We start from the raw sequence: 22,601 nt of genomic DNA, 5'->3' as shown, positions 1-22,601 counted from the left end.
TGATTTCCAGTGCCACAGAAAAGAAGGAAGGAGAGAGGGGGGAGAAAGGAAAAAAAATATAAAAAAGCCCCAAACCTAAACACAGCCTCCCTTCTTCCCTTCCCCATCCCATGGGTCACATGACAAAGCCTCTTAACCTCACCCCCATGTGCCTAGATAAATGAATACCTCTATTCTTGTCAACCGGTCAAGAAACTGGTTAAATCTGCCAAACACCATGTGAGACTGGAAATCCCAGGGTCTCCACTCCACATTTCCAGTGAAGTAGTTTGCCAATCCTTTTCTAGACTTGAAAAAATAGTTTTGGAAAGTCCTTAAGATACTGATGGCCACCTGCACCTTTTCCAGTGCGTCTTCGATTTCTCCCTTCAAAAGGTCTTCAGGTGACAGGTATGTTCTTGCCTAGGATTTAATTAAAAGGAACAATGATCAAAAATATATTTCTTTTCTTATTGTAACCATCTGAGTTAAGCATTTTAAGTGACAGTTTCTAGAACTGAGCCAACAATGCTGTTGAAACAAGCACAAACTCTAGAAATATAGGTGCTTGGGCTTTGGTGACATGTTTCATGTGAGAATGGTGTGAGGGGAGCCTGCTGCTTCCAGACAGACATGTACTAAGTCTCATATGCATGGCAATAAGGGCTTTGGACAGTTATTCTACCAACAAATATTCTGTCAGATTTTCACATTAAAATAATACACGAGCCAGAAGAACCATCCATTAGAACACAGGTTTTCAGAGGGGGGCCACTCAACTGGCGTCATGGGGTCACTGGCAAAGGTAAAAACAGCTGGTTATGTAACGTCTGTCTCTGGAAGTTCTTTCCCATCAGCACCTTCTTTGCTGGGTAGAAAAGGCAGCACATGACCAAATGAGCTATACCACATGAACTTGAACTTGGTTTTAAAATGCAGGTGGGAGAGAGACAAGAGAAATAGTTCAAACTAGTTACTCTTCAGAGGTTAAAGAGGAAACGAACCCAGAGGAACAGAAATAAAGTTGGAGACAACACAAATTTTCCATGATACAAATTAGATCAAAAGAAATTGTGTCTGCCAAAGCAGCCGTACCGAAAACACTAAAAGAAAGAATAAGCATGGTCAAGGGGCCTCAAGAGGAAAACAAATGACACAAATGTAATAAATTGGCTTCAATCAACACACACCTCTCCACAACAACTTCAGATTTCCATGGTGCCAACTCCCCAACCAAAAGACAAGCTAACAAAATTCACCTTCTTGTTGTCTACAAGAAACCCACTCCACCATTGAGAACGACACTGCATTAGAGTAAACGAATTTAAGAAAAGATTCCAGGAAAGTTGAAGGGGACCATTGAGGAGGAGGGGCCGGAAAGAGTTTAAAGGAGGGGTAGAGCATAGAGGTGTGAAAGAGAAAAGGGGGTCACCAGGGGAGCAGAGGATTAAGCAGGGAGAGGGGTAGAAGGGTAAAACAGAGGTAAGAGGAGAGATAAAAACATTAATCATTTTTTAAGCCATATGGAAAATGACTTTTTATAAGCTTTCTAAAATACATTGTTTTTAAAAATAGTTCAGTTTTAACTACCCTGCATGGAGGAATAACGGTGCTCCTATAAACCATAGACTAGAGAAGAGAAAGCCCAGTCCTAAGTGTGGGATGTCTCCCTGGAGGTGGTGGTTGAGGGGTCCTCCGAAATTCTCAGAACAATAAAGCTATGACATTGCACTTGGTTGCCCACCAAACCCTGATAGTAAGACACTGTTGCTGAAGACACTTTGGTCTCCTGGATTTGGCAAAATCAAGCTGGTAATGAACTGGAAGCCTCCTCCCCAGTGGCCAGCTTTCGTATTAGCACACGGTAGTAGACAGGCTGCTGGGAGAGAAAGGTACCAACAGCCACACAGCTCGAACCTTGGGAACTACATTGAAGACGTTCACGATAAGAAATGCCCATTGGTGCCAGAGTGGCACAGCGCCTTGGGGGAACCAATGGCTATCTGACCACACTTATGCCTATTCAGCTGGAGGGAGCTCATGCCTGGTACCGTAAACTTGACCTCTTGACCATGCTCCCCACCATGATGATAATGGACTAAACCTCTGAAACTGTAAGCCAGTCACCCCAGTTAAATGTTTTCCTTTATAAGAGTCATTGTGATCATGGTGTCTCTTCACAGCAACAGAAACCATAAGTAAGACTACATACACTCACATATACACACACCACAACATCACATCACATTCCTCCCCACAAGACTCATGGAGCATCGTTAGAAAAGGGACAGAAAGATTCTAAAAGTGAGAGTTTGTGGAGGACCTATGAAAAACAGCTTCTCCTGGACATGATGGGCAACTGAATTCAGGAACTCTCAAAAACTTTGGATGCTACACAGCACCCGCAAAAGACCAATTTAGTCACTATCCCAGCATAGATGAAGATGTCCACAGGCTCCATCCTTTGTTAAGAGACTGCAGTCAGGGATGGCTACTGGGAAGAGAAAGTAAGCTTTCATGGGGGTGTGTTGTATGAGCTTCAGTGGGCTGCATTCTGGCTGCCCCGGCTCCTGCATGGCTAGCTTATGCCCCAAAATAATTACACAAGAACTATTCTTTTAAACACTGCTTGGCCCATTAGTTTTAACCTCTTATTGGCTAGCTCTTACATATTGATCTAACCCATTTCTAATATTCTGTGTAGCACCACGAGCTGGCTTACCAGGAAAGATCTTAACCTGTGCCTGTCTGGAATGGGAGAATCATGGCAACTGACTGACTCGGCTTCTGTTCTGTTTACTCGGCCTATCTAATTTTCTGTCCTATCAAAGGGCCGAGGCAGTTTCTTTATTTAACTAATGAAATCAACACAAAACAGAAGACTCTCCCATATCAGGGGTGGGGCTACTGGTAGGTTGCCCGTAGAGCAGTGGACAGTCCTACATACATGTGCATGCAGACAACACTAATGGACTCAGCAGAGTTTGTATATGCACGGCATGAAGGTGTCAGGTGGATGTGGGATATGGAGAGAGGAACCTGGGAGGAGTTTTCAAAACACAGTGTATTCATGTATATAGTAATCAAAAAGTGTCATTTTGTGACTCTTAGAAAGTTGCCCCACACTTCAAAGGGGAACGGAATGAGAACCACCACAGTGTTCCACACAATACATGGGTTTCTCTCATGAAGATGGATGGCTTCCCCATCCCCATCAACACAGAAGCTCCACATGCAACATAGGCTTCATGCCATTTGCAAAGCAGTACAGAAACCATTTTTGTGTTTATCTTTAAACCCTAGTGATTACAATTCCACAAGTTCTAGCTGCTGTTTCCTATCTACACTCTTATTTCCCACTCAGATGAGATATACAGTTAATGGCTCCATGAAGTCTGCTAACACTTCACAGGTAACTATGACAATTCCTTTTGTGGTGTGAGTTTCAAGACAGTTGTTTTTTGCTGTGGTGTATGGTGCACTTCATACATCTTCTACAAGCTTTCTGTAATATTTTGGAAGCTTGGGAGTTATGTTGATAATTCAGTTGCCTTCCTGCTACAGCAGCCTCCTCGCCCATACATATGAAGTGACTAGCCATGCCCACATTCATTCCTGTGCCTCAAACTGGCTCTCACAGAGCTCAGCCCATCACAGCTGTCAACACATGCATCACCTCCTGAGACAAGTCACTGGTCCTTGACATCCCAGACAACAACATTCAGTCTGTCTCCTTGTACTGAGCAGCAAAGGATGTCAGGGAGACACACGCTCAGGATCATCGGTCAGCTCTTTCATCTGCAAATCATTAGAAGCCATTTAAACTACAACACAGTGAGTTTTGCACATCTACAGGTTCTTTATTCAGAACCATGGATCACATGCAAAAAAAACAAAACAAAAAAAAAAATGCCACCTGAGCATACGGGGGGAGGGGGGCTCTTTGTTATCTCCCTTGTGGAGCAATGCACTAGAGCAGGCATTCCCACCTCATTTGCATAGCACTAGGGGCACTGCGAGCCCAGCGGTGTGGAGGTGATTGAACGCATATGTGATGCCAAGCAGAGAGTCCATGCAAGTGCCACATCTTTATATTAGTAGGTCCTACAATGTTAGTATCCATACTCTTTGGTTATGTTTTTAATTGAAAAACACAGTATAGAGCCAGTGTGATGGCTCAGCAGGTAAAGGCACCTGCTGCTAAGCCTGATGACCTGAGCTCACACCCCAGGTACTAAGGGACAACTCTACTGCTAATAAGTTTATTATCTACAAGCCTATTAATTGTCCAGTTTATTAATATGCCAGCTTGCCTCTATCTCCCAACTGCTTGCTTTCTATTCTTTTTATATACTTGTATAGACTCATAATTTTGTCAACTATTAACACATCCAAGACATGCTGTTCAAGCTTAGCCCTTCTTTATCTAAAATCTGTGGAAGACAGCAGCTGCAGGGAGAAATGCCACCATGGACACCACAGATAAGTGAGACGCAGTAGTGTCAAGTTGACAGAGAAATGTGGCAAGGCATCAAGAGAAGACCATCGCCCGAGCTCATGTGTGTTGCTGTGCCAGCAAGCAGGGGCTTTTCATGGGGCTTGCCTAAGGGATGATGCTAATGGTCACTGTAAGACAAGCAAACACAAATGTATTTGCTGTACCAAAGTAGAACCAGCTGATAATGGATGCAGCAGACAGGAGAGTAGACAGTTCTACTAGACAGCTTCTAACACATCTACAGGGGGACCAGGGTTCCAGCTATCAACTGTGCCAGCGGGGATGGCAAAGACAATGTGATGAGATCTTTGACTTTTCAGCATAGGCTGCAGACTGGAACTGAAATGAAATCTATACAACTTGAGTATCAGTATCTATATTTTTTTAATTAAAAAGTCCTATGCAGAGGTGGCAATGGCTCAGCAGGTAAAGGCCCTGCCGCTAAGACTGATGACCCTAGCTCAGCCCATAGACCCACATGGTGGAAGGAGAAAGCCAGCTCCTATAGCTTATTTTCTGACTTCCACATGGACATGGTGGCATGGCCATTGACACACACATACACACACACACACACACACACACACACACACAAATATAAATAAATAAAATGGAATCTTTAAAAAAAATATTCAGTCTGGGCATGGTAGTAGATGCCTTTAATCCCAGCACTCAGGAAACAGAGGTGGGTGGATTTCTCTGAGTTCCAGGCAAAAAGGGGTGCACAGTAAGACCCTGTGTTGCTTTCTTTTTTAAAAAAGTCCTGGCAGGGTATTGTATATCTTGTCATCCCAACACTCAAGAAGCAGAAACAGGAGGATCATGATCTCAAGGCTATCCTAAGCTACTTAAAGTGTTCCATACCAGCTTGTACACAGCTAGAGTCTACATGAACAACCAAAGAAAAATAAAGAGAGAGAGAGGGAGAGAAAGAAAGAGAGAGAGAGAGGAGAGAGAGAGAGAGAGAGAGAGAGAGAGAGAGAGAGAGAGAGAGAGAGAGAGAGAGAGAGAGAAAGAAAGAGAGAAAATGAAGTTCCTGGAAGTGGGGCTTACTCAGTAAATCAATGGCCTCAGAAGCATGAAGACTATGTTTGACCCCCAATACCCAAAAAGAAGCTGGCTGTGGTCTGGCATGTGTATAACCATAGTGCAGGACAGTCAGAGAGATGCATCCCCAGAGTTCCTGAATATCCCACCTAGCAAAGAGTGGCTACCAGGATCAGTGAGGGGTCCTGTCTCCAAGAATAATGTCATGAGTGATTCAGGAAGACTCCAGATATCACATGTGCATGCGCATGCACGTGCAAACATGCACATCACCACGTGCATGAGTGTGTGCGCGTGCACATGCACACACACACACACACCTTTTTCTATTTTAAAAGAGCCTGACAATAAAACAACAGGGAAAGAAGGAGATTGATCTTTAGAGGATCCAGAACCAGAGTTGGCTCACTGGTGATTTTAGATTCCTAACATGCTAGGGCAAGCTTACTACAAAGTTAATATGCTACTTGGTGAATCATGGAAATCAGGTCATTGAAACCTTTGGACAGAAACCAGAACTAAGGAATAAGAGATGCTGCCACATTTCCTCAGAAGCCTGGCAGCTCTGGCTGCTGGCACAGACTGGGAACCAAGATAATAGCTTGCCTAGCTTCAAGGTAACCAGGACTATCTCATAAGCCATAGATGCCAGAGCTTTATAGTGAAATGGTTTTGCTAATTTTCAAACTGAGAAAGGGGTTCTTCCAAAGAGGTCAGGGAGGAGTGCTAGCTACATGGACAAGGGCTGCTTCTGGCTCACATGGAGATGCTGGGGGCAGGCAGCAAGTACCTGCTTACTGCCAGAGCAAGCCAGAGTTTGGCTCTCAAAGGACAGGAACAGACTAACAGAGGAGATGGTGCCAAAACATAGCAAGGCACTGACTCATTGCTCTCTCTCTACCGTAGTAGCCACAGCCTATCAGTCCACAGCTGGTGAGAGAAAAAGGATTAGCCTCTTGTTGTCCTTCTGTTAAATCCCAGGCACCATGCTAGCCCTTATTATTCTCATGATGCCATTAACTGGAGGAACCGAGGCTCAAAGAAGTATTCATCCTCCTTTAAGTGGGTGGGCTACAGTCCAGTTGGTCTGAGCCCGAAGTCCTCCTGTATCTTGCTGTATCTCTAAGCATATGGGTGTGGAGGGGGCAGAGAGGGAATACTCTAGAACAGGTTGCATACCAGGTATTTATATTACAATTCATAATAGCAGCAAAATTACAGCTATAAAGTAGCAACAAAATAATTTCATGACTGGAGGTCACCAAATGAGGAGCTGATAAAGGGTGCAGTGCCAGGAAGGCTGAGACCCACTGCTCTAGGAGGTCTAAAGTTCTCACATGGTGGAATCCGATGTCATCCCTAACCTTGAAGACTCTACACTGACTCAGAGGTTTTAGCAGGTAACTAAGGTTTAATGGCGTTGGAAGAGTGGGTCCAGCACTCCCGGGAGGCCATTCTCATCTGCACAGCAAGTTCGAGGTCAGCCTGGGCTATATGCTACTGCTTTCTCTCTCTTTGTTTTCCAGACCTAACAGGATTGTGGCTTTACAAGGAGAAGCTGGCTGCCTACAAAATAAAGAGTTTCCTTGCCAGACTTGACCCTGGTCTCCCCATGGTTGCCGAGTATGCATGTTTTCCTGTGTTGCCTGTCACCTTGGGTTATTTAGGTATGGCAGTCCCAGACACCAGAGAGCACCTCCAGCTAAGAATCACTCGACCACATGATGTCCAAGACTCTCTCAGCTCTTACTAGGTATTGTTCTCGGGCATTTGTGGAGACAAGGATGAAAGTTCACAAATAAAGATGCCAGGTGGGGCTGGGGAGGGATGATCATTTTCAAAAAGACAGTTTCCAATCTGAGCAAGGAAAAAACAAACAAGCAAATTTAAAAACAGTGGATCATAATTCTTTCCATATAATCCCATTCAAGGATAACTGAAATTTTTATTTTTTTATTTTTTTTGCTTTCTCAAATCAGCCAACACTCCTACAAAAACTGAGAGAAACTACAAAGTCCAAAGCATGACCACAGACCTTTTGCTGGAATCTACCTTAAATTTGTTTTATCTCTTTGCCTCTTAAATTTGTTTAAATAAAAAAACTCAGAAACAGTTTGTTCTTTGGCTCTGACCTATTTCAAGAATGGCCTGAATCCATAAGCCTAATCTGAAAGTGGAAGGAAAACGGCACTCTCCTTGTCGGCTGGACTTGTCCATCATTGGGTTTATTCATTGTTATTGGACTAATGAAGGCAATGATTCTTATTGTCCTTAACTGTTATTGCTTCATACCTGGTCAATGAAGAGGTTACAGAACTCTTGCAGTAAAACTATAACTCGAGCAGGGGTGTTATAAAACTTGGAATGACTCCAGATAAGGCAGATGGTGTGGAACAATGGAGCAATTAGGATTTGTGTCTGTGGGAATTCCGCCTCCTGGAGACCTTGAATGTGCCTCTTCAGAGGTCTTAGGTGAAGTTCCACATCACGAGCTTCGAGAAGAGCTGAAAAGAGGAAGTATCATTCATATCATATAGTATCCTATTTTTTTAAAAAAATTAAAAACCCCTTACAAGTCTAAGACAATTGTCCATAGGCAGTTATAAAAGCTGTCAACCCTCCCATTTTGTTATCTACCCTACAGCCTACAAGTGAGCAGTTTGAGGGCTAGAGACTGTCCTTCTGTAACTCAGCCTCCCTGCGGGGCACTGATCTAGTTACTCACAAACCATAAGTAATTGTAGCTAAAGACCTACAGGGAAGGGAACCTCCAAACCTAAAAAGAGATATACAACCCTGTGAAAACCTCATGGGGATGAAGCATCTGGTGAGGTTGTTACCTCACAGCTGGGAAGCCGAGCTTCTCTAGAATGCTCAGGACAGGCAGAATGCACCACTTCCTCTCAGATTCTGTGAGTAATTGGTGCAACAAATAGGGAGCCTTCTACTATGCTGTTTACTAATATTTGGTTAACGTTATTATGCATGGTGAAAGAAGCAGTTTGGAATCAGGTATAAGGTGTGATAATAAAATACTGTGACTGATCTAAATGTCACTAAACTCACACTATATGAAGACTAATTTTATAGGAACTTGCTGCAAGAGCTCCTTCAGCTAATAGCCTTTAAGGTACCAGCCCACTTGGGTGTGGTCTCTTATACTATAATTGGCAAGGTAAAGCGTGTTCTCCCTCACTTCCAGCTGCCGGATTCAGTTCCTGTTTCCCGTTTGTGCAGAGGACTGTGATCTAGGACTAAATCTATACCTAAATAAATAACCCTTTATTATACGCAACTCTGAGTTAGTGTGGGATTATTTTGTAACTTCCATTTTCATCTGGTGCCCAATGTAGGGCATGAACCCATGACGCTGAGATTGAGTCTCGTGCTCTAGCAACTGAGCTAGCCAGGCTGAAGGTGGATGTTCCAATGGTACAGAAGAACTTTGGATTACTGTCCAGGAAGCAAGATGTCTCTGTCAATTCTAGAGTTTTGGAAGTTGCTTACAATGAACTTATTGTTTACTTAGGTAATATTATATCCTTCTGGAGTCTTTGATAGAGTTGAAAAATAGATATAGTTTTTCTTAGTTATGATAAAAGATAATGGATATAAATATTGTTATAAGTGTAATTCTTGCTTGATACCTGTTTTGTTGTATGTAATTTTACTATGTTAAAGTTAAAACCTTCCTTTTTATTTAGACAGAAAAGGGGAGGTGATGTGAGATTGCCCTCTGCATGCTGTGAATGTTTTATTGCCATTCATTAGTAAGGAAGCTGCTTTTGGCCAATGGCTTAACAAAATATAGCCAGGCTGGAAAAGACAGGGAGAGAGAGTGTAGGCAGAGTCAGGAAGAAGCCATGGAGGCACCAGGGGAGAAAGACACAAGCTGCCATGCTGCCAGTCAGAACCTTGCTGGTAAGTCACAGCAATGTGGCGATACGCAGATTAATAGATAGAAATGGGTTAATTTAAGATGTAAGAGTTAGCCAATAAGAAAATAGAGCTAATAGGTCAAACAGTGATTTAATTAATACAGTTTCTGTGGGATTATTTTGTGGTCTGGGCAGTTGGGAACAAACAAGCTGCTTCCAACTACAGGAACTTTTATTGGAATAAAAACCATGTTAAGCACCTAAGAGTAAGGAAAGTTTCTCACTTTGATCCTAACACTCTCTCTCACCCAAAGCTGATCATGGGCTGTGTCTAAAGGTGAAGAACAAGCTAAGCTTCATGACTCGGTGCTGTTCCCAAGGATTCATGTCAAAGACAAGACAAACACTGACACCCACTGCTGGACTTGGTAAGTCCAGCCTTCAGCCAGGAATAAAACCTTGAGAAGAGAGAAGGCTGTGAACCCTTTCCTCTTGGAAATGCACATTCCCGAGTGTCCTGTGGTTGGTGTATATCTACCATGCTAATTTAGAAATTAAATAACCACACAACAGTTAAGTGCCCTTCACCTGTGCTAAGCAAGCCTGCTGATCTCAGTCTGAGATATGTCTTCAACATGAGTCTTCTACCTCTAGGTCACACGGGTTTGAGCCACCGAAAAGTTTTTTTTTCTCTAAATCTCCAGGTTGTACACTCTCTATGTTCTGAAGATCCCTAGGACTCATTCCTATAGCTACGTTCACATGAAATGTTTATCTCATAGTAACAGAAGAGAAAAATGTCATTTGCTTCTATTTATTGAGGGTAAACCTACAACCTGCTTAGTGCTTGCTGCTGTTGAGTGTGAGAGCTCCATCCAGGCTTCTCAGAGGAGAGCTGGCCTCCAGGAGACATTTGGGTGATGTCTAAGGGACACTTACGTTTATCACGGTTGGGAAGGTAACAGTGGGTGCAGTGAAGGGTGCTATTGACAGACTGATAGCTGGATGACCGATCAGAACAAAGACTCATCTAGCTTAAACCATGACTAAAGTGGGAAGCACTGCCCTGTGTCCCATAGCAAGTCTGCAATGGAGGCGTGGAAAGTAGGATGTGACCATTGAGAAACCAGCAATTCCATAGGCTGAGAGAGCTGGGAATCCAGATCTAATGAGACACTCACCACCCTCCCCATCTTTGCAAATACAATTCCTGGAAGCAAATGTAAAAACAGACATTTCAAAGTGAATTTCAGTTACTTCCAAATGGCACACAGGAGAATAAAAGTGTTCTAATGTTGGAAACAAGCAAAATGCAAAAACAGTTATTTTCTTGGCTTTAATTGTAAGATATATCCTTTAGTGCCATATATACCTATAGTTGCTTAAACATTGACAGAAAATAAACAAGTCAGGAAATTAGGAGGACTGTCATCTTTGGAAGGGACTAAAGGGGAGCACTGAGGACAAGCAGGAGGAAAGAATTTTAGCTAGACACCTTTTTACAATTTTCTCTGTTCTATGGATATAAATCTTTACCAAAACATTGATGGTGACTGTGTACTTGTCAGCCAAGAAATCCGAAATCAACCCATGGAAGGTTCTGAATGGTGAATACTTAGACTATCCACACATAGCCCATGTCCTGTCTAGAAACCTCTACCATGGGCTTTCATGGACACCAGCTAAGGAGGGAAGGCCTTGCCTCTCCTATACACCTTCCAGCTTAACCTTCTCCCTAAGGTTAAGTACAAAGTAGATGAACTAAAAAGTGTTTGGGACCACTGGAAGATTAAGTAGAGAGATGGAGACAAAACTGCCTTTGGAAGAACCAAGTGCTGTGCTCACTCCATGGCCACACGCTGAGTGGCAGGCAGACTTCTGAGTGGCAGGCAGACTTCAAGGCTGAGTAGGCAAATGGGGGGGGGGTGTAGGAGTGAGGACAATGGGCAGATGGCTATGCTGATGTCTGAGCCAGGGATGAGGATCTGGGGTCTTACCCTTTTCCACAGTGATGAAGATATCATTCAGAGCAGGAAAATAGCTGCTTTGTCTTGTTGTCAGTATCTTAACCATCTTGAGGACAATAGGAGCCTGAAGCTAAAGTGATGAAAATACTTGAATAAATATACAAACCAGATTATTAAATAAATTGACTCTCTAATTAAACATTTACATTATATACCACTCAGACAATATGCACAGTATTTTTTATTACATTTATTTTTTATTTTGGGTGTGTATAAATAGGCATGTGTAGAGGTCAAAAGTCAACTTGCTGATGTCACCTCTCTCGTGGGCACTGGCATCAAACTTGAAATATCAGGGTTGGCACCAAGTACCTTTAACTGCTAAGACATCTTACTGGTGATAGGAACAGGATTTGAGAATCAGGGGCATATTGGTTTCAAGATGAAACTAAGTTTAAATAATTTTTTTCAAAAGTTTGTATTTTATTTTGCATTTAGTTTTTCCAAAAAGTGGGTTTACATATTATACATATAAATTGTTTCCCCAATCAAGAGAAACAAGAATGAAAAGAATAGTTTTTATAATATTATAGTCAGTCAGCATCCAGCAAAGAGATCACAGTTAATTTTTCCACAGCCAAGCAAACACTTACTCCTCTGCAAAGCAAATGAAGCATAATAATTGGCTTGCTAGTTGTGTGTCTACTTGACACAGTCTAGAGCAGCGCTTCCCAACCTTCCTAATGCTGTGACCTAATACAGTTCTCCTGCTGTGGTGACCCTCAACCATAGAGTTATTTTCAATGCCACCTCGTAACTCTCATTTTGCTACTGTTATGAGTCACAATGGAAATATCTGAGGTCGTACAGCTGATCTGTGACCCCTGTCACGACCCACAGGCTGAGGACCACTGCTCTCGAGTCACTTGGGACGAGGCCTCCATAAGATCTGCCTGTAGGCAGGTCTGTAATGCCTTTTCTAAATTAGTGATTGATGGGGGAGAGCCTAGCTCATTGTAGGTGGGCCATCCCTGGATTGGTGGTCCTGAGACTGTGCAAACTGTGGAGAGAAAGCCAATCAGGAGCAGCCTTTCTTAGCTTCTGCATCAACTTCTGCCTGCAGGTCTCTGCCTTGAGTGTCTGCCATGACATCCCTGGATGGAGTACAAACTCTAAGATAAAATAAATCCTTTTCTCCCGCAAGCTGTTGTTAGTTATGGTTTTATGACGATTCAAATCCAAACTAAGATAGGAATTAAACCTTCCCACTTCTAGTCCCCCCCCCATTGAGCTGCTCTGTTTCCAGTTATTTCCAGTGCTCTCAGATGCTGCCAAAACATCCTTATAAAGGCAACCAGTTACCATCCTCATTATCTTGAAAAACGCATTTCCTTTAGACAGCACTGTGGAGTAAGAAAAGTGTGTTCTCCTCAATCATACAAAGGCTGATAGACTTTTAAAATGACCAAGCAATGCTGCCCATCCTAGAGCTGACTCTGCTCATTTGATGTAGAAGCAATCCCCGCAGGGTCTACTCACTTGATGGTATATGCATTTCAAGTTATCAAGCCTCGCAGCCCAGAAGTCCAGCTCTGTCTCAGGGGTCGGGTGGAGGCCACTCAGCAGAGGCTGTGCTGAATCCTCTTCTATAATTTCTTGGATCTGATGTGACCATTTAATGACTACAGATTCAATGGCATGGAGTATTCTCCTCTCATCTGATTGTGGCCTATAAAATATATATGATTAATAAAAGCATCCAACAGTGACTTTATTCAAATAAAGACAGGATATGGTACTAATAGTTTTTATGCATCTATAATCTAGTTTTCTTACTATAAAGCCTTCAAAATTCATTATTGTCATGCTCCTGGTTTGAGTCTGATATCATTGTATTATTCTGTGTATAGTACATCTCCAAAGCTAAGAAAATGATCAAGTTCAGAGAAAAAGCGCCAATGGATGCTCGACCGCAAATGCGACATCATTATCTCTCCTCTTCCAAAGTTCAGGGACCACAACAGGGGAGAAGGCAGAGAGCTGCAAGAGCCAGAGGCTGGGGGAGGGGGCGAGGAGCAGAGTGACTTGATGGGACCAGTGCATGCGAGAGCACACAGCAGCTGTGGATGACTGCACAGGTGTGCACAGGCCAAATCAGGTAACATTCCTGCATAAGGAAGTTTTCAAGGCTGTGCTCCCATGGGTGGCCCTAACCACATGAGCATATATTGGCAGCATATCTGGACTTGGTGGGTAACAAAAAAAGAAAAAACGAATCCAGAACCAGAAGTCAGTAAGGGACAGGAAGATAAAGAAGTTAGTGGGAAGAATGGGGGGGGGGGGGTGATAAAAATAAGTTGTGTGAAATTCTCAAGGAATAAAATTACTGTATTTAAAAACTGATAAACGGGTCAGAGAGATTCCTTAGTGGTTGAGAAGGCCTGTTGCTCCACAAAAAACCTGAGTTTGGTTCCTGGCACCCACATCAGATGGTTCTTAACCACCTGCAACTTCAGGCACCATACCCAAACACAGGTATACACAATTGTACAATATACCTAATCAAAAATAAAATAATAACTAGTAATAAAATTGATAAAGAATTTCCACATTCTTAAACATCATTTTCCCAGAGGACTATTTCTAAGATTATGGATATCGCTGGTTTTCCTTAGAAAGTGCCCCAGGTGCAGAGCTGGCCCAGGTGCACGCATCCCAGGCCTGGTGGCTGATGCCTAAAATCCCAACATGTGATGTGGATGCCAGGGGAACTGAAGTTAAAGGCTACCCTTGGCTACATACTGTGTTTGAGGTAACCTGGACTACACAAGACTCCATTTCAAAAACAAACAAACAAAATACATTACAGGAAATAAAATACATTTTTAAGTGACATGTTTTAAAGTAACTCTATTTTGCTAATAGTTTAAGAGGTGTGATATTCTGTGGGGATGCAAGCCTTTCATTTTAATACACTGAATAGAATTGAATACACTGTTACTTACCTGGTCACTGAGTAATGCTGGTCCAGGTCAATATTTTCTGCAATAGTAGGAATTGGTAGAAGAGTTCTTTTTGACATTTTGCCCCTAAAAACATGCATCTTATTTTTCATGACTTCTATGTGATACTCCATATCTCGTGAAATAGAACATGACCAGGATTTGTGATTGTTCTTATTAGAAAGAATGGGGACTAATATCTAGAAAAAAAAGTAACATTTTAAAAGCAATTAATTAGTGGACAGTGAATACTTTCAAAGACTTTTTTGTTGTACAAATTCTCCTGTCAACAAAACCACTCAACTCCACAAATAATACAAAAACTACAGGAAGTGGACCAAGTCAGTGTCCCTTTGACTCTAATTCACTGAGCTGTTGTCTTATTTAGGGTTACTGGGTTATTATTGCTGTGATGAAACACCATGGCCAAAGTAACATGGAGAGGAAAGGGTTTATTTGGCTTACACTTCCTCATCACTGTTCATCATCTAAGGAAGATAAAGCAGGAATTCAAACAGGGAAGGAATCTGGAGACGGGAGCTGATGCAGAGGTACTGCTTACTGGATTGCTCATTATGGCATGCTCAGCCTGCTTTCCTATAGAATGCAGGACCACCGGTCCAGGGATGGCACGACCCACAGTAGGCTGTGTCCTTCTTCATCAAAAACCAGTTAAGAAAATGTTCCACAGCCTTATGGGTCTTATGGAGGCATTTTCTTAATTGGAGGTTCCTTCCTTTCAGATAACCCTAGCTTATGTCAACTTGGCATACAACTAGCCAGCACACTCTCCCAAATACTTGTCTACTAATATGAAGGTAACTATAAAGTCAGAAGGAAAAGGTTGAGGAAGATCAGAAGTTCAACTTTAGCTTGAAATGTCAACTACGCACTCAGTAGACAAGGCAGGCATGTGGCTCTCTCTTTGGCTGGAGGGAGCTGAAGATTCCTAGCACACTTCTGCGAGCTACTGCATGTGTGCACGTAGCCATGCCAACCCTTGGGGTGTTTGCCCTCCAGATCTATACCTTCTGGCTCATTCACAGTCTTGTCAGAAAGGGAATGAAAATTACAGCACAATTATGATTTGCTTGCTTTTCTTCCCTGCCCAGTGCTCATCTCAGACTCTTCCCAACACTGAACTCAATCTGTGTTTAGATTAAAAACTAAACAAAAACACAAACGGCATAAAAGCAAAGGGAAGATATTTGAGAAGTAGGAAGCAGGGAGGGAAAGGGTTAATGGGGGTGAGTATGATCAGAATGTATTATATGCATATACTATTGGGACATTTTCTAATGTCTCAATAAAACCCCGTAAATTATAATTAATGTATTTTAATAAAAACTAATTTCAAAACTCGGGATGTACTATGGGACAATGGTCTTGTACTCTGTAAAAAAATTTGTCACTTGTGTTGATTTAATAACACACTGATTGACTGGTAGCCAGGCAGGAAGTAAAGGCAGGGTGACCAGAATAAGAGCATTCTGGGAAGAGGAAAGGCTCAGTCTGCAGTTGTCACCCAGACTTGCTTGCAGAGGAAGCAAGATGAGAATGCTTCACTGATAAAAGGTACCAAGTCATGTGGCTAACACAGACAAGAATTATGGGTTAATTTTAGATGTAGGAGTTAGTTAATAAGAAGCCTGAGCTAATAGGCCAACTAGTTTATAATTAAAGCAGGCCTCTTTGTGTTTCTTTGGGACTGAATGGCTGTGGGACCAGACAGGACAGAAACCTTTGTCAACAGGGATGGCTTATGCCTTCTATGGATATATACATATACATTCAAAGCATATTGTAAAAACTATGGGGGTCTTGGTGTGAGACCAATTCAGAGAAGTATTGGGAGAGTTTCAAGATTATCTATTGCCTTTTGCCTAGCACAGCTCATAGAGTTAAACCTCACCAAAACCCACCTGGTGCTGCCAGCCCTCGTGTAAGGGCATAAAATTTAAATCATAGGTTGTTTCCAACTCTGCTGAGTCTTACAGAAGACCTTGTGCAGTGAAAATTCCTTGAGTACCTGCTTCATGTCACAAACCGCTCCAAGTAGTAAGCACAGAAAACGTTCCCTACAATTGGCCATAACCAGGGGTGGGAGATCAAAGCATAGCACTAGAGGGAGAGGCAGAGACTTGGGCAGCTGGAAGATTCCAGGAAGATAAGTGTCACACCTCCCAGTGCTGAAGACCAAGACTTTAATGCCAACAGACTCAACCTACAGTGCAGCGCGAAAGGAATGCATGAGCAATTATTAACTTCATTACTGCTTTCCATTCTGACTTAAATGAAATTCCATTTAGTTAATACACTCTAACAGGGATTTGAAAAAAGAAAAAAGAAACGGATGATATCAGTTTTTCAAAATGTAAGCTCATCTCTGCCCTGAATGCAACACCTTAAACCTCTAACCAACTGGCGGAGCCTAGTCAGCTCAAGTTGGCAGGAAATGTTTCCAGCATTTGAAAAGGGGTCAGGGCAGAGTGAAAGGGAGGAATGGGCTGACAAGTTAAGCTTATTCATGTACAGATGCGGTTGAGAAACAAGCTAACGGGATCACTCTGCACCCAAGGCCAAAGAAAGCTACAGCTTCTACATGCTCTGCTTTTGAAGTAGCAGAGATGGCTCAACTAATGGCAAGTGTTTGGAGGTGAAGAGAAGACAGACAGACCAGTACCTCATCTAGGAAGGCAGTTACATGTGTGAGCAGTGACCAAGGTAGCTCTCCAAATAAAACCGTTTGGGAGAAATCACTTTCTTCCACACTTTCAGTCATCTTCTTGGTAAGATAAACCAGGTTGTGTTTCACATCTCTTGGGATCTGGAACAAAAGCCAAATAATTAGTTCAACTTCACTACAGTCTCTTTGATAGCAAGCGGGATTGGCTGCACCCCACTGCAGTCTCTTTGATAGCAAGCAGCATTGGCTGCACCCCACTTGCAGTCATTGCCAACAGCAGTAAAACCCTGACATCTTGCCCATATTTACAAACAAAGATAGTCTGTTGCTCTTCCATGTCCTGGAAAAAGGAATTTTCTTCTTTTTAAAAATACCTTCTTCAGAGACACATCCATTCCAGCAGATCAGCATACACTGCAAGAACCCCATAAACAAAACCAAACATGAGAACATTTCAAACTTTAGTGGATTGGCAGGGGGGGGCGGGTTATAATGTTCTCTTGCTTGGAAATAAGCCAACTGAGAAAACAACAAGACACAAATGGGTAATTTGTATTTCTGTCATCAAGGCAAAGAATGGAAATGTTTATTCAAGATAGTTTAACACTGCTGTAAGTGGGGAGTGACTTTGGGAAACTATTCGACTGTGCTATGAGCTTAATAAGGGTTTTTATATTTGTATGACAAACTTTTTTACAAAGTTATAATTAGGAGAATACCAGAAAAAAAGATATGCAAAACTTATAAAGTCATAATGCAAACCTGTTACATACTATACTCTTCAAACCTATCCTATGAAAACACCTGGGATGATGTTACCACTTAAAACAGGAACTCCAGATGTAGCACTGCTGAAAGACAACCCACTGCGGAAGGGCTCCCAATTCAGAAAGGAAGAAAGGAAAAGAAAACAGGAAAGGTGATGCCTGTGAACACCATGCCTGTGCAGATTACAGGCTGTTCCTTCCCCGCCTTTCCTTTTGTATGTTATTGCATCATGAAACCGAAATCAGTTTTAAAGAAAACCACATCAGAGAATTATTCAATTGGACACAGTTTTAAGAACTGTATTTATTTGTAACTTTTCAGAGCACACTTCTTGTACAAACCATATGGGGTTACTTTACTTGGAAAGCAAGAATTTACAGTTGGAGATGGCTCAGTTGCTAAGATGTTCCTTTCCCTGCGCTCACGTGGTAATAGTTGACTGTCGTTTGTAACTCCAGTTCCCTGCTCGCTCAGGGAAACCCTACCCCTTTTCTAACATCCATGAGGCTCAGGCACACACGTGGTGCACAAACATACATGCAGGCAAAGAATTCAAACACAGAAAAATAAAATAAATATCTTTTCTTAAAAAAAGGAATTTACATGCTAATTACCAAGATAATGCTCCTTGAAATTACTAATAATTTAATTTATGCAACAAAGATGTTTATTTTGTGTTTTAAACGACAGCAGCCAGTCTTGTTTGGCAGTTGTTGTTGTTGTTGACTTCTTGGTTTATGTTTTTGTTTTGAGGATTTATTTATTTGTTTTTTGTTTTGACAGAGTCTCATGTATAACCCTGGATGTTCTAGAACTTGCTATGTAGAGCAGGCTGGCCTCCCACAAACTCACAGAAATCTTCCTGCCTCTGTTTCCCCAGTGCCAAGATTAACAGTATGCACCAAAGCGCGGCCTGCCTGTTGGTTTATTTTAGTTTTAGAACTCGATTCTTTCTTTCTGGGACAAAACGAAGTTAGCAGGCATAGGGACAAAATGCTCAAGCTATAAGGACTTTGCCAGACACTTTGTTGTCTTCGTTTAAAAGGCTACGACTCTGGAGTTCCCACCCACACAGAACTTATTTGATCCCAAAGCACGCCTAGCTCTGTACACAGGCATCATAGGCTATGGTAGGTGTTTCGTTTTGTCTTGCTTTGTTTATAACATCATTCTATATAACCAATTCTACCGGCAGGCATCCCTTCCAGAAACTAACCTATATAGCCTCTTACTTGGATCAGATGTGGTGCATATGAGCACCTGGATTTCTGAGGAGTCCGGGAGGCTAGAGGTTAACTTTAAACCTTGAAGCAGGCGCCCCTCTCCTTACCTCGGGGAAAGCCAGGAGCCGCCCAGCGTCTGCGACACAGAACAGCAGGCTGGCAGGACCAGCGCTCTCCAGAAAGTCTCCGAGGGCCTGCCGGTGGTCCTCGCTCTCCAGGAACTGGCTCCACGTCTCCTCCTGGAACGCCAGCGCCTGGCGCAAGCGGCCGCCCAGGAAGCGCACCCGAGGGTCCAGGGCGAAGCGCTGCGCTCTCAGGGCAGCCGCAGCCTCCTCGTCTTCTGCTTCGTCCTCCTGCTCCGAGGGGCTAAGACGCAGCACAGTCCCTTCCTCCGGGGCTGCCATCTCCTACCTGCGAGGGGAGTTTTGGCGAGGACTTTTAGAGTCGTGCACCACGGAGGCGACCCCAGTCCTCTGCGATTACCCCGAGCTGGCACCTGTAGCAGTGTGCGCAGTGTTAGACTCGCAGAAGTGGTGGCCAGGACTGCGGCGCGTCCCGTTGCCCGGGAGATGGCGGCCCCGCCCCAGCCCAGGAGTGGGGGCGGAGCGAGAGTCCCGGACTGCCCTGCAAGTCCCAGGCGGGAGCCGGGAAATCAAGTCAGGAAACCCAGGACTGGTTAGCTGCTCTCGACTTAGCAGTACTGTCTTGAGCAGATATTCCTGCTAAATTCGCTATCCTGGCTAGTTCGTCTAACCCCTAGAAAGAGGGGCTAAGGGTTCAATGTTTAACAATGGGCAAAGTATGCCCAAAGCAGTTAGGTAGAGGAAAATGCTGCAACCCGGCTTCGTTGTCAGCTTTGAGTTCCCTTGTGGACACTGTACCAGTAATAAAACAACTCTCCACTTAAGTATCCTAATTGTCAGATTTTAAGGCTTAGACATCACAAGTCCCAAGGCCCATCTTCAGACTCCGAAAGAGACTGCAAAGCGCTCTTTGTAAAGGCCAAAATGCCCCCAAGCCTGCTAACATTAGTCAGAGCAGGGTGAGGGGAGGAATTTTGTAGCTGGATCATTTGTTGTCCAGTCTTTGTGTAATGGGAAACTGCAAGGCTTATCTAAAGTCCTGATTGGAGTAGCCTGTGAGGCTGGACTATCTCAACCACCAGCGTTAAAATTGTTCTTGATGTAGAAATCTAAGGAAACTGCAGCCGAGGCACTCTGAGATGTTGGATTACCTGGGTCATCCATTTTTATTGGTGCCTGATCCCCTCGTTCTGAAAACGCACAGACTTTTAAAGATAACATACATATCTGCATTGACATAAGTATGGATTGTGTAGTGTATATAGGTCTGCTAAAGATGAATTTTTTTTCCATGCTTGAACAGGTAAAAGTCATCTGTTAACTTTACAAATCCATTTGAACTATATAACCAAACTGTATTATAAATCTTCATTTATACTATAAGAAAGGAATGGAATATATAGAGTCATGAGGACTCTATAGCCAATACAGTTTATCATGTCTTATCCAGTCTCAGAGCTGTTCTCATGCAGAAGGATGGGTTTCCTACCCATTTCTGTAGTCAAGATACTCAGGTTTCTCCCAGTCAAATCTGATCTCATATTAACCTGAAAGGAATCCACAGTCTTTTGTTTCCCGCAGAAACAAAGGCATAACCTCTTCCCCAATGTAATACATTCTTTTACTTCAAGTTTAAATTTAAGGCATTCCTAAAGTATATACGTTGGTTTAATTCAGCAATCCTTTCCACAATCCAATGTCTGTCAGCAGCTACTGTCTGTTCATTAGCATTCAAACATTCAAAATTAACAAAGCATCATATAATATCCAAATTCCCTATGTTATTGTATTTTCATCCTTACATGGTTTATACTTTTTTAAATTATTATTATTTCTCTCCTTAAAGATTTTATTATTTTTAAAGTATTTATTTTTTATGACTGTCTATACCCTTTTCCCTTTTTTTCTTAAGTATATATACATTAGTAAATACACTGTAGCTTGTTTAGAGGATTTTTTCCATCTGAACCTGATTACAGTATATTTGTAACCTTTTCTGTCTGGATGAGCAAACCTTAAATGATCACCCAGCTTCATGGCTCACTGGTGGCTCAAACCTATAGGCAGTGGCTAGGAGAGCATCTTTGTATTGCTGCCCACATGAGAGACTGCAGTACTAGGAACCTGCTTTTGGCTCTGTTTTGCGTGTTGGAACCTCTTTTTTAAGCTTTTTCAGGTCTTATGTGGAAATATGCATCCCCACATTGGACACCATTTGTAGTAAGACTTTTTCATTGGGACTGTTGGCTTCCCAAAAATAACATGGAGACTTAGTTAATTATGAAAACTCAGCCAACAGCTTAGACGTGTTTCTAACTAGTTCTTATACCGTAAATTACCCATATCTTTTAGTCTACATTCTTTTACTTGGCTTGGTTATCGTTACTCTGTACTGCCCATGCCACTTCCTTCAAGCCTCCTAACATCTTTGCCCATCTTCCCAGGATTTTCTGTGCGAGGAATTCCTGCCTAGCTATTGGCTGTTCAGCTTTTTGTTAAACTAACCGTAGTGATACAGTATACAAAAAGATTATTCCACAAGAAACAGTCATCTGTTCTTAGCATTCTGACCAGTTATGAATGTCTGCATTAACAGTTCTCTACTGCAAACAGAAGCTTCTCTGATCCAGGTAGTCTAACTGCTGTATAAACAAACATCTAGAAAGTAGTTTAATAACTGTCCAATTAGCAAAACAACAGTAGTAGACACTCTCTCAAGGACTTATAATCTCTCCAGTCATGGGCTCTTGGACAGGTTAACAGGATCAGACATAAAATCCCTCCCGAGGAACAGGCCTTGCACCCAGTCAGAAAGCAGTGAATTATCCTCATAAAAGTGGTGCCACTGTTGTACCAGTGGGTACATCTCACCTGGAAGATTAGGAATGGAGTTCACAGGATTCAAAGATAGATACGACAATCAATAACTTTACTCCTCAGCAGCCTTCATAACACCTTCCCGAACCACTAAAAATTAGTCACTGGGGTGAGGGAAAGCTTCTTGCTTGATTCCTGCTTAATTTACTTATGTCTGCAACAAAAGTACTTGGCATCTTCCACAATAAATATTGTCAGGTAGTTTTAGTGAACAATCCATGCTCCACCTACCAGGATGCTACTCACCTCTACTTTCATATCACTACTTTCTACTGCTTTCCCTTCCCTTAAGGCCTCTGACCCTTCCCTCCTCACTGGCCCTTCTTTATTTATAGTGTCTTTTAAAAAATATTTTTATTTATATTCTAAATAATGTTTTCTTTATTTGGAATGTCTATGCACACAAATATAAAGATTCAAAGTTGGGATCTATTCATTGGTTGGTAGTGTGTTGCATAATCTCCACATGTATATGCTTGTCCTGGGCTTTTTCTTATTGGTTTTTAGACTTCTTATGCTGTAAATGGATAGAATGAAAGACCCAGATGAATCCAGACCCCTCTAGCAGAAAGAATAGAGAAAAAATCTAGCAG

General features: G+C 42.4%; 1 protein-coding gene across 1 annotated transcript in view; it reads right to left on the bottom strand.

Annotated features, from left to right (window-relative positions):
- Nucleotides 1-19,452, bottom strand: part of Dnah11 (dynein axonemal heavy chain 11) — a 315,059-nt gene extending 295,607 nt beyond the window's left edge. Inside the window, exons 1-7 of the mRNA XM_075947535.1 lie at nucleotides 19,156-19,452; nucleotides 17,055-17,198; nucleotides 14,375-14,571; nucleotides 12,909-13,098; nucleotides 11,400-11,499; nucleotides 7,817-8,028; nucleotides 169-402 (exon numbers count right to left, since the gene is read on the bottom strand). Coding sequence (XP_075803650.1) covers nucleotides 169-402; nucleotides 7,817-8,028; nucleotides 11,400-11,499; nucleotides 12,909-13,098; nucleotides 14,375-14,571; nucleotides 17,055-17,198; nucleotides 19,156-19,452 — 1,374 coding nt within the window. The remainder of the gene's footprint in view (nucleotides 1-168; nucleotides 403-7,816; nucleotides 8,029-11,399; nucleotides 11,500-12,908; nucleotides 13,099-14,374; nucleotides 14,572-17,054; nucleotides 17,199-19,155) is intronic.
- Between the last annotated feature and the right edge of the window lie 3,149 nt (nucleotides 19,453-22,601).

Source organism: Microtus pennsylvanicus, chromosome 14, assembly GCF_037038515.1.
Source record: "Microtus pennsylvanicus isolate mMicPen1 chromosome 14, mMicPen1.hap1, whole genome shotgun sequence".
Lineage (NCBI taxonomy): Eukaryota > Metazoa > Chordata > Mammalia > Rodentia > Cricetidae > Microtus > Microtus pennsylvanicus.
The sequence above is the reverse complement of the archived record's forward strand: the minus strand, read 5'-3'. Positions and strand labels throughout refer to the sequence as shown.